The 12,983-nt window shown below is 35.2% G+C and overlaps 1 protein-coding gene across 1 annotated transcript; it reads right to left on the minus strand.

The window, feature by feature from the left end:
- Window positions 1–4,534: 4,534 nt before the first annotated feature.
- On the minus strand, window positions 4,535–5,803 carry LOC143537364 (heavy metal-associated isoprenylated plant protein 39-like). Its single transcript, XM_077031148.1, has 3 exons — window positions 5,612–5,803; window positions 5,080–5,155; window positions 4,535–4,990 (listed from the first exon to the last, which is right to left on the minus strand). Exons 1-3 carry the CDS (start codon window positions 5,624–5,626, stop codon window positions 4,656–4,658), a joined length of 426 nt encoding a protein of 141 aa, XP_076887263.1. The 5' UTR covers window positions 5,627–5,803; the 3' UTR covers window positions 4,535–4,655.
- Window positions 5,804–12,983: the final 7,180 nt, after the last annotated feature.

The following is a 12,983-nucleotide window of genomic DNA, read 5'->3' on the forward strand; positions in this document are numbered from 1 at the left end:
CTTGACCAAGCGAAAACTTTTGAATGAGTGATAACTTGTAGTTGTAGCATGGCATAGAAGTTGATAGTTTCACATGTGAACCTTGTACATATTTGAAGTGAAGTACAATAATAGACAAGTATACCTTAGTTGTATTCTGGGGTCTAATGCGCACATGTTAGTATGTATGCTAAGACATAAAAATCTACCAATAGTTCCTCACACAGACTTATCCCTTATCGAATTTGGCAACACTACTACATAAAGAGGTATTTGCCATCGATTTTTTGTTTCGAAAAAAACCGATAGCAATTTTTGCTACGGATTAGCTAGGGACACATTTTGCAATGACTTTGCTACGAATATTTTGTTGCAAGAAAAAAACCCGTAGCAAACTTGAAATAATAAGTATCATAAAAATGATTCCAAAAAAACCGGTAGCAAAATAAAGAAAATTAATATTTAAATAGCCAATTCCCGTAGCCAAAGTTGCTAAAGAAAGTCGGTAGCAAATTCCGTAGCTAAAAAAATTCTGTAGCAAAATTATGTAGTTATATATCGTAGCAAAATTCCGTAGCTAAAAACGTAGTAAAATTTTGTAGCTAATAATTCGTAGCTAACAATCCGTAGCCAACAAATTTTAGCAAAATCTGTAGCTAATGTAACTAAAATAATGACATCTCGTTTGGTATCTAAGATCATAGCAAAATTCCGATTCCGTATCAAAAACTCGTAGCAAATAAGTTAGCAACGAGACTTGTACCTACGAACAAGTCCGTGGCAAATCCCGTAGCAAACCATGTTTTGCTACAAATTTGGCCGTAGAAAATACCTCTTTTTATAGTAGTGCAACGCCTTTATGTACAATTGTTTGAATGATGGTCTTCTACCTGTTAAAATAGAGTACTGGTAGGCTTGGACATTTTTAACTCAGTCTTATAAGGTTGTAATCCTTTGGCGTGACATAGTTTTATGTTTTGTACCCTTATAAGGTATGTTTGTGTGTGAATGTTATGAATCTAGAACTCACTCAAATAAGCTGAATTTTTGAATGCACATCAAATTGATAAGTATGATTTTCATTAAGGAATGGCTAGAACGGAAGCAGTGTTCTCCAGTTGAACTGTACAGACCAAGTTATATAATTTTCGTTATGTTAAAACAATTTACATTGTTCTTCTATCGATCTGTCACCTTCGGGTTTGAATTATATGTATGATTTTCGCTACGATTTATGTTAAATTGAAGTTTAATTAAGAACTATCTTGCATGTGTAAACCCAATTACCTTTGAAACACCTTGAGTTCAGGGCGTTTTATAGCGAAAACATAAATCTATCAAAGTGATCATATACTCCATGCCACTCATCGATTTCTATCTCACCGAGTTAAACACGTCAATGTGAATGAGCTCAAGTGGTTGGCTCGTTTACTGTTTGGACTTATCAAAAGGAAATTCGTGTGCCTTCCCAAATTTACATTCTACATACATATATATTCATTTGTAACTTCAAGTTACTCTTACTTTCTTTTTTTAGAGATTTAAGTTTAATTTACCGTAGGCTACATGACCAAGCCTTACATGCCACAAATCGGCGTGGCTAAGATTACGTGCATTTTACATGCCACAAATTGGCGTGGCTAAGATTACGTGCATTTTACATGTATATAGACTCGGTTGCCAGGACATTCACCGTCTCATTTTTGTTACCCTGGAATATGGGTATTGACTTAGTCTTGAATTCCTCAAACACCCTAAACTTCATGTGGATTGAACAAAACATACTTTCAAGTCTTGGTTATTTGAGGGACCGAGATAATGTTCTTCATTCTGGGCACATAGTATGCCCTGCTGGCGGTGCACGCATATAATGTATATATGTGTGAACTCTCGGGTGGGCAAAAGTAAAATTGCACTAATTTTGACGTTATTTTACTAATCTCGTGAAAATAACGTTGAAAGTGGGGGAAGGTTAATCAGGCATCATGTGGTGGCGTTGATAGCCGAAAGACAAGGGCACATGCATCAATCAGCCGGTGTCCCGATGATTGAGTGCTATGTGCCTTATGTCCAAGGCTTGATGCAAAACTACTATCGAGCCGGGGGTCTCATCGGAAGCAGCCTCTCTATCCCTATGGGGTAGAGGTAAGGTTGTCTACATCTTACCCTCCTCAGACCCTACCATAGCATTGCTATTGGTGGGATATACTGAGTACGATGATGATGATGATGATGATGATGATGATGATGATGATGATTCTGGGCACATAGTAGACTTTGTCAAGAGACCATTGTTTGCCTCTTCGGTTTGGAAACGCCACACTCCCAATGCTCGAACTATTACCAGATTGCCTTCATACTTCTTTAGTTTAACATTTTATTTTTATCACTGGTTCGAATATTAATAAATTCAAATTGAACCGGAAATGCATTTCATTTTGATTATAATGTAGTTAGAGATTTTAAAATATATGAAATCATTAAAAATACATATATGATATAAATAACTTTCTAGAACAGAAAAGAATATTGAAAGAATTTGAAAATATGAAAATTTTTAAAAATATGAAATCGTTAAAAATAATGAACATATAATAACATTTCAATCATAGAATAGAATATTGAAAGAACATAAAAATGTATTGAAGAAACATTCTACAGCATATGTCATCAAATATATATTATTTAATAGAAATAATTAAGAAGATTATGTCATCAAATTTTTTTAATTAAGGGGACTAACTGAGAATCACATAATCGTTTTTGTTGAAAATGAAGTCAGTAAAATTCAAGTTTTAATTATAGTAAGATATCCATTGAAAGCATCCGTTAATTAAATTAAACATAAATACATCATTTTCAGGGCGAGGCGGGACGACACGAAAGAATTTTGATTTTTTTTCAATAGCATTTTACAAACCTTTTAAATTTACTCGTAAATTAAGTCTATTTTGATAACCACGAGATCTTAGAAAAACAAATCTTTATCCAATTATTTGATACCGATAGATCAAGGTCTTTGGATATAGCTTTGAGACCTTTTAATTAAGTAAAGCTACACATTTTGTTTATTATTTTAGTTAATAGCCCTAAATAAGACTTGTATTTTTTTTATTTAGATACACAAGGATAAGTTTGTGAAGTCATTGTGTGCATCATTGTTAGTTGCATTTTTTGGCATGTTTTATAACACTTAAACGCTCAATTTTTACCATATTTAATGCATTTATCGTACATATATCAAATTATTTTGTGAAACACTTATTTTGGTGGAGCGGAATCTACTTTGGATTGTTTTTTAATGTTTTTGTAGGTGCGGAGCGGTCACAAGAGATGACGATGGACGTTGGAAGGAATTATAAAAAATATCGATTATTGTCGGACCGCATGTTCTTGAAGCTTGAAGTTATGAGCACTATATTGAAAGAATATTTTCATGAGCTCCAAAGCTATTTCATATACCCGATTGACTTTTAAAAAAAAATGAAACATTTAATAGGGATATGGAGTATTTTGAATTTTAAATGGGTGCAAGTAATAAGATAAAGCAAGTTAATGACATTGAGGCTTAAAAGGAGGAGTCAACAACTTTTTGAGGGATATCTCTTTTCTTCCTCTTGGTGAGCACGACGAGCAGAAAGAAAGCAGCAAGGACTTTTTGGATTTTGTTTAGTAAGCTTTGAGTATATGATTTCCTTTGTATTTACTTTGGTTGATTTAGCCACCATGTTCGGCTAAATCAATATAATTTCAACACTAGGGTTTGATTTGATTTGAAACTTATGTGAACCGATTATGTGATTCGTTTATTTGAATGGTTTGTTTGTTTAATTCTTGTGCTTAAACCCGGTTCCACTCCGGTTTATATTAGATTGTTAATAAACTTGATCACCTTGTTAATATTTCTAATAAAGTTCATCAATATTTAAAACCCTAATCAGTTTTTAAGTTTTGGTAAAAGAAACAAATAATATTTTGTGTTTGTCTATGAACCCAAAATCATTATAGAATTTTACCTAGTTTCTCATATTTTTAAATAAAACAAGTAACTTTTACACGAATTAAACATACCGAACGGCGTGTGTGTTTGATTGTAATCGATACTTCTATCACGCAACCCGCACACTAAGATCTGAACGGCGTGAGCTTGGAGTAGCAGGTTGGCTCTAATCACCAAACGACGTGTGGTTAGACATTAGATAGAGTGGATGTCCGAACGGCGTGACGTCTAGTATTGATACAAACCATTTAACTAAAAACAGTGCACCATAATTGTTAATGATCATAAGCTAGAATTAAATCAAGTAATTGCCTTAGTGTTGGAACTAGTTTTTATATATCTGAGTTCATATTTTTAAAATATTTTGTTTTCATCAATTTTAAGTTTAAATCAAAACCCCCCTTTTTAAAACAATCGTGTTGAACTTAAAATGTTTTGGTATAATAAAATTAATCCGTATCCCTGAGAACACGAACCTTACTTTCGTTCATACTATTTTAGTGTGTTAAGTTGGTTTATTTTATTTGCTGGATTCGACACCCATCAATCATTAAATCAAAACAAAGCTCAAAATATATTATTCAACCTTTATAAAAATACAAGTATTATTATGATATACAAACAATGATCCAAAGTCAACCCCGTATAGATGACCTAATGCATTTTTCATGTACAATCAAGACATAACACAACCCCTAGGATCTTCTTCCACAGGGTGAAGACAGTATCGTTGCATCGGGTAAGGATTATAGTATCCTCTACAAGTAGCTTCCATATATCTTCTAAACGCTTCCTCTCGTTCCTGCTGCTCCTTGATCTTCTTCTTCGTCTCGTCGTCTTCAGCTGGCTTCTTGTCGGGTTCAGGTTTCTTTTCCGGTTCTTTTGCGGGTCCAACACTAACTATTTCAGTGTACCATTTCTTTTTAAGTTTTCCAACCACATCCACCGGATCAACGTCTCCAACAATCGTTAGTTTTTTGTCTTTTAATTCGATTGACAAGGACTCGATCCCTGAAAGAGTTTTAGAAGGATTATGTTTTATTAAATCAAACTATGCTGCTAAAAAACTGGATAGTGTTAATAAGAACATTCATTTTAACCTGAAAGCCCCGAAACAGCCTTTAAAGCCTTCCTTCTATCATTTTCGTCATGGATGTCCAGTTTAAGAATCGTTTTCTGCAATTTGTTACCGGTTAATAACATTAAAATTGATAAATATGGATGAAGATTAAAAATTTAAACTATAGGAATAAAAAAATATGGTTTTTTCTAACAAGAAAGAAATAGAGGTTCATACGAAACGAGTTATTGGCTTGTTTGGTGGATTTAGCCAAAGTTTGATGGTTTCCAAGTATTTGGTGATTCCGATATCTGAGATAGTGGATCCCACCCAAGCTTGTCACGTGTCCATCAAACAAGCATGTGACGGGTGAGAAAAGGCATGTTTTTATGGCTATCTGAGATAACGGATCCCACCTTTCACGTGTCCTATTCAGCTATCTCAGATAGCAGAATCCCCAAAAACGCTTCACGGTCAATTTGGCCCACCATAAACCATATGTTTTTTAGTTAAACCCGCAAAACCATCAAAAAAAGAACTCCATATGAAAAATGGAAAGTAATGAAATTTACCTTGCTTTCAGGCATGTTGACGGAGATGGTGATTGGTGTGAGACAAATGGTTGAAGAAACCAAAAGAATGTTTTGAAATCAAGTGTGTGCTTGTGTGTGTAATTTATAAGAAAACAGGAAGGTATGAGGAAAGAGTGGGTTGACCATTACTTGTGGAAGGGATCAGATTACAAAAATAAGAAAACGAGTGGCCAAAAATAGCATTAAATTGTTGCACGTCAAATGGCGTCGTTTTGTACCAATATATTTGTTTGTGTCCCGGTTAAATGTTTGTACTTTGTAGTTCATTTTCTTGTTTTTCAACACTTGCTAAGTTGTAAAATCACTAAATTGTAAACTATGATTGTGTTGACTGTTGAGTAATAATGGTCTGTTTTGCTGGTAAAAAAAGAATTGTTGTACAAGGGATTAGAAAAATAAATGCACGCCATGGACCAAGTTTGTAATGTCTATTATCAATATCATTTATTATCTATTTTTGGAACGGCATGTAAAGTAGTCTACTAAGGGGTACGAGACCAAGTCTATGTTATGTAAACTCTACCCAACCAACCGAATAATTTAGTTTGTCCTTTAAAAAAATATACATTAAAAAAATGTTAAGTGTGAGGTCTAGCTAAAATTTTCATCAAATCCTTGAATTGAAATCCGAATACTCTTTATTAGCCTTAATTGTATGAGCAAATTAAAATGAAAATTTAAGGTCTTTTATATAGCCAAAAATCTAGGCTAGTGTAAAAAATGTATTCATGTTTAGTCCAAGGGTCTTCGGTTGGTAAAACCTACTCGTTGCGGTTGCAAGTCATCGCGGATCTGGTATGTATCGGTTAGGTTCATGATGATATCGTAACTAAAACAAAAAAGAAACTGCATGCATTCGTCAACGCTCAACCGCGCATTCGCTAGGTATGAATAAGGTTCATTACGAATAGTGTCGGATCCACGCCCGTCACTAAATCATATAAAAATAAAACCAAATAAAAATAAAAATATAGAAAACAAATTAAGAAATCAAAAAATTAAAATATTTGATAAATTAAAACAATTAAAAAAAGAACTTATGACAAATGAGAAATGACAAAACCATGAATTTTTTCCTTATAACTAGGATTTAGATCCTGCGCTTCGCAGCGGGACCACTAAATCAAACAAAAATACATACGTAAAATCGTAAAATCATGAACGTGCTGCGAGTCGACGCGAAGTCTGTCTGTATAAATACATACTTAAAAACGTAAAATCATGAACGCCCTGCGAGTCGACGCGAAGTCAGTCTGTATCAGGTTATGACATCGGAACTAAACAAAAGAAATAAAACGTCAATGTTAAAATACAACAAATATTCATATGTAGAACCAAAAAAACCGACACGTTACATCTACGAACCAACGCAAATTCGGTTAGTATCAGAGGCGCTAACACCTATTGGTAAACGTAAATTAGTAAGCAAAAACAATATTTTAAAAGGGCGGTACCAAACGTCGAAGCGCGAATATAAAAGCATGCGGCGATAGGATATTTTTAAATCATGAAAAATGTTTTGGCCACTGTAAAGACGAACTATAAAAAATAGGAAAACAACATGTAAAGCCGATACTTGTTTAACTTTAGTGTTTAAAATATAGTTTGTTAAATACTCCATCTGTCCCATTATAAGTGTCCTAGTTTGATTTTTCAAGTCTTTCTTGTTTAACTTTGACCGACAATATTTTTGTTTGTGTTATATAATACTTGATGTAAAATATATGAATGGATTGAGTTTTAAATGTATTTTGCATTGATATAATTTTCATCAAGTATTATATGACACGAACAAAAATATTTACGATCAAGGTTGCAAAAGAAAGACTTAAAAAGTCAAACTATGACACTTATAATGGGACGAAGGAAGTATATAATTAGTTGAAATTAAAAAGCAAAATGAAAAGAATAAAAACCTAACATTTTAAATTTGTAAGGTTACAAAAAGTTTCTTGAAAATTTCGTGAATAATAACTAATGAAATCATATAATAATGAATAGTAAATTCTACAGTAATTTTGTGAGAGAAAGTTGATCTGCTTTTTAATATATATATAAGACCCAATTACAAATTTTGTCTTTTAAAATAAGACGAATTACGGTTTGTGTCATTTCTTTAGTTTTCTTGCAGGCGGTGTACTTTAAACTTTTTTTTCCTACAAGTTTTGTCCTTTACGCTAACCGGGTTAGAAAAAGTCAGTTAAATCCCATCACGTGAGGCGCATGTGAGGGTAGTTTTGTCCTTTCATATATCTCTGCAACTAAACCCCCCTTTATCAGTCTTCCCCCTCCCTTTCAATCGATTCAATTCCCGGCGATTAAAAACCCTCGTATCCGACTCGACTCAACAACCCGACAGTTAATACCTTAAATTGCACATCATTCTCAAAACTTAAAAATGTAAGATGGATGATCCTCCTCCTCCTCGATTCTACATTCGTGAAGCTGATGAACAATCAAATGCTGATGCGTTTTATGGTAAGTTAAAACTTTAGGGTTTATAATTGGGTTTATTTAACTAACAGCTGTTTAATCTTGTTTGTGTAGTAAATAATCCACATTTGTTCACGATCAAGATGCACCATGGTGGCAGTTTCACTAAATTTCCTGGACGGGTTTATAACAGAGCCGTTGTCCATTTTGTTGACATGCTAGATATTGACAAGTTTTCAGTTCACGAGCTTGATCGGATCTTGCTTGAATTATCCTATCCTACAGATAAGGTTAGATTCTACCATTATGTAGTACCGGGTTCAAAATTGGATTGGGGGCTTAAAGCTTTGGGAAGTGATGATGATGTTAGGGGATTTGCTAAGTATATTGGAGCTTTTAATCAGTTAATGAATGTGTATGTTGAGCATGAGTTCACCTCTGTACACACATACTTCTGCTCACCCTCAAAGTTTACCATTGAAGAGATAACAGATGAGGAGTTTCTTGCAAGTGAGGTCGTACTAGATAAAGCAAACTCAGTTAAGAAAAGGTTGTTGTTGGAATGGCAAGATAGCATAAATGAGGTTGTTGTTCAAAAGGTAGTTGTGGAACAAGACAAACAGGATGCAAATGTGAATGTTCAAGAAGAGAATAATGTTGGTGTTGTTGAACAACAAGACCAGATTGATATATGTCATGAGGATCCAGAATTTGACCCTATGTTTGGAGAGGATGATTTTGGTGTGCAACCTACAAATGAGGTGGAGATTGATTACAATGGTGATGTAGATGGAGGTGGGGATGGAGGTGGATATGGTGTGCAGCCTACAAATGAGGTGGATATGGATTACAATGGAGGTGGGGATGGAGATAGTAAAGATTCTTCAATTTCAGATGAAGAAAGTGGAGATGAGTCTTCAAGTTCAGATGAAAGTGGAACTGATGATAGTAGGGATTCTAACTATGAAATGAGAGATGAGAGTTCTGATGATGATGAACATCTAGAGGGTTGTCCAACCAAAGAATGTGAAGAAATCTAAGAACAAAAAGAAATCTAAAAATGTTAAGAAAACTAGGGATGGTGATGAAGATTCAGAAAGTGATTCAGATAGTGACTTCAACTATGAAGATGGTGAAACACATGATGTAGATGTAGATATGAGGGATTTCAGACTGCATACTGATTTTGAAGTTGAACAGCAGGATGCAAATTGTAGTTTAGAGGGTTTGGACATAGAAATGGATGATGTGATATTGGATAATGATAGGATGTATAATGAGAAACAAAGAAATGAGGGGGACATGGATTATCTTTTCCATGTGGGACAAGTTTTTGGTACAAAAGCAGAGGTGAAGGATATGATCAAGGCACATGCAGTTGAAACAAGAAGACAAATTAGGATAAGAAAAGATGATTTGGTAAGGGTCAGGGCTGTGTGTGAAGGAGATATGGAACATGGGTCCCACATGCAGGGGGTTGGATCCAGCAGTGCTAATAAAGATGAGGGACCAGTCCAGAAAAGTATTGGGGGTAGGGGAAAAAGGAAAGACCCACTTGCTATTAGATGCCCTTGGGTACTGTTGTTGTCATACCAAAAGAGAACAGCTTCATGGAAAATTACAAGGTTGATAAATGAACATAAATGCCTTCAATCTAGGGAAATTTATGCTTGCACAGCCGGGTTCCTCTCAAACCATTTGGTTACTGATCTTCAAGATGACCCAAAGCTGAAAGTTAAATCCATCAAAGAAAGGTTTCAAAGGAGGTTTGAAGTTGATGTGTCTGAGATGAAAGCTTATAGGGCAAAGATGTTGGCCAGGAAACATATAATTGGAAATTTCAGAGGCCAATATGGGTTATTGAGGGATTATATTGAAGAATTGAAGAGGACTAATCCAGATACAACAGTAAATCTTGAATTAGAAGAATGCTCAGATCCAACATCTGAGACAAGACAATTCAAGAGGATATACATCTGTTTGGGGTCTTTGAAAAAGGGGTTCAAAGCAATAGGTAGGGATCTGTTGGGACTGGATGGGGCTTTCCTTAAAAGTGCTTGGCCTGGTCAACTTTTAACAGCAGTTGCTCTAGATCCAAACAATGGATACTACCCTGTTGCATATGCTGTAGTTGAAGCTGAAACATTGAACTCTTGGGAATGGTTCTTGGAATGCCTTGGTGATGACTTGGATATAAACAACAGATCCAAGTTTACCTTTATGAGTGACAGGCAAAAGGGTCTTATACAGGCTGTAGATAAGTTGTTTCCTTCTGCAGAGCATAGGTTTTGTGTGAGGCACATTGAAGATAACCTAAGATCACTCTTCAAAGGAAAGCTTTTAAGGGATGCTCTTTGGAAGCTGGCTAGATGTACATCACCTACACAATATGAGAGAGAGATGAACAACCTAAAAAACTTGAACAAAAGGTGTCATATTTGGGTATCTAAGATCCCACCAGAAACATGGTCAACGTCACACTTCTCTGATAAGTTTTTAATTTTGTATCCTTTATTCTCTCATAACTTTCAAGTTTTGTCCTTTATCTGTTGTGTTTTGTTATAATAGGTAGAGCAATGTCTGATGTGTTGACCAACAACATGTGTGAATGTTTCAATTCAAAGCTGGTAGATGGAAGGGACAAGCCTATTATCACATTGCTGGAATACATCAGAGAATATGTGATGAGGAAGATTGTTACTGTGTTAAAGGTAATTGATAGGTCATCAGGGTTACTAACACCATATGCTACACAAATTATGGAGTCAGTGAAGAAGGAAGCAAGCAGGTGAGTTGTATGTGAATATTTACTTGTCTTGTAAATGATGTGAATGATTTACATATTTGGATGATAGGTATTTTGTGCATTGGAATGGTGAGGATCATTATCAGGTAACAGGTCCATGTGGTGATCATTGTGTAGTGAACATGAGCACAAGTACATGTGCATGTAGGAGATGGGAGATAACTGGGATACCTTGTAGACATGTGGGGGCATGTATTTGGGTGAAGGGTGCACATGACAGATCTGTTGGCAGGCCAGAAACATTTGTCAAACCAATTTACACAATGGATAGGTGGAAGGCAGTGTATAGCTACAAGGTGTATCCCATCAATGGTATGAGTATGTGGCCCACATCACAAGTCCCAATCCAGATCACAGCTCCTAAATTCAAAAAGCAAACTGGAAGGCCAAAGAAATCAAGGAAAAAGTCAGCAGTGGAAAGGGAATATGGTGGTTCAAGGAAAAAGTCAAAGGTTGATGCAAATGGCAAGGGAAAGGTTGATGCAAAGGGTAAGGGAAAGGCTGTGGAGGGTGAAGGTCAGAAAGTGAAGGCAGTGAGAAAGACAAAGCCAAAAGGATCAAACACTTGTGGGACATGTGGTCAAAAGGGTCACAACAAGAATCATGCATGAAAAATCTTGCTGATTAATGTGCCTACTGTTTGACTATTTTTGTAGTTTTTATGACTTTATGGTATGGATATTTTTAAGTTGTTAGACTTTTTTTCAAGTTTTTCATGGTATGGATGTATTAAGTTGTTGACTTTAATATGGTTGATTAATGTTTAGTAGTTGTTAAATGACAAGTAGCTTTTAATATGATTGTTCATTATTTAACTTGGTTGTTGTTTGCATTTATGGTTGTTGGTAATGGTTGTGCAGAACTGCAGATGGATCAGATGTTACTTATTTTAAGGGTTTGGACATATTTGCCCTTGGATCAGATTTTACATAATTTAATGGTTTGGCAGATGGATGTTTGTGCAGATGACTCATTCATCTTTTTGTGCATATTGTGCAGTTTTTACTTATTTGCCCTTGGATCAGATCAGATCATATTATGCAGTATTCATCTCTTGGTTTATGGTTTATGGATGTTGTAGATGGATGTGTAGATAGTGCACAATGTGCAGATTGTGCATAATGTGTAGATAGTGCACAATGTGCAGATTGTGTATAGCATCCATCCAAAAGTCCAAAATAAACTAACCAAAGATCCAAATTAAATCCAAAATAAACTGATGATACATTGCTTAAAAGGGATCCAAAATTACATCCAAAATAAAGTCAAAATACATAATACTTAAACTGCATAAAGTCCTAAATCAACTAATAAAGTCAAAATACAAATAGTCAACAACTTCAAATTCAGTCAACTAGTTACATTTTCATTGCAATTACAATTGCAATGAAAATGATCCAACTAATGACCAATCTGTTCTTCATCTTCCTTGCTTGTTCTTTATGACTCTCTAAACTTTGTTCAACCTTGTTTTTCGACTTCAATAAGCCCGGGATAATCTCCAATGCCCGTTCACACATTGGTGGGTCACGCCATCCAAGAAAGGGGCAATCCGATGTCTGGAAAAGAGGAGAAACATGAAGTATAAACAATTGACTGGAACTTAAATCGAATTACACACTTACCATGTCCGGACAAGAGAAAAACCGACGACCTGGATTTCTATCAGTCCATGAAGTTCGAACAACTGCTACCTTGCCACAAACACAGTAAGCCATCATCAATTGAGCCCTGGTATTTGAATTTCGCATCGAGCCCTAATTGATTGAAGCCCTAATCGTACCCTGATCGATTGAAGGTGGGGTTGGGTTAAAAAGAGGGGGAAGACTGATAAAGGGGGGGGGGTTAGTTGCAGAGATATATGAAAGGACAAAACTACCCTCACATGCGCCTCACGTGATGGGATTTAACTGACTTTTTCTAACCCAGTTAGCGTAAAGGACAAAACTTGTAGGAAAAATAAGGTTTAAAGTACACCGCCTGCAAGGAAACTAAAAAAAGAACACGAACCGTAATTCGTCTTATTTTAAAGAACAAAATTTGTAATTCTGTCTAATAAAAAAACATTTATTTTTCTAAACCTTTATAACCGAACAAAATAACCAATATGGT

Source organism: Bidens hawaiensis, unplaced genomic scaffold (assembly GCF_021521415.1).
Source record: "Bidens hawaiensis isolate Kalapana, Puna unplaced genomic scaffold, B.hawaiensis_p1.1 tig00011186_1, whole genome shotgun sequence".
Lineage (NCBI taxonomy): Eukaryota > Viridiplantae > Streptophyta > Magnoliopsida > Asterales > Asteraceae > Bidens > Bidens hawaiensis.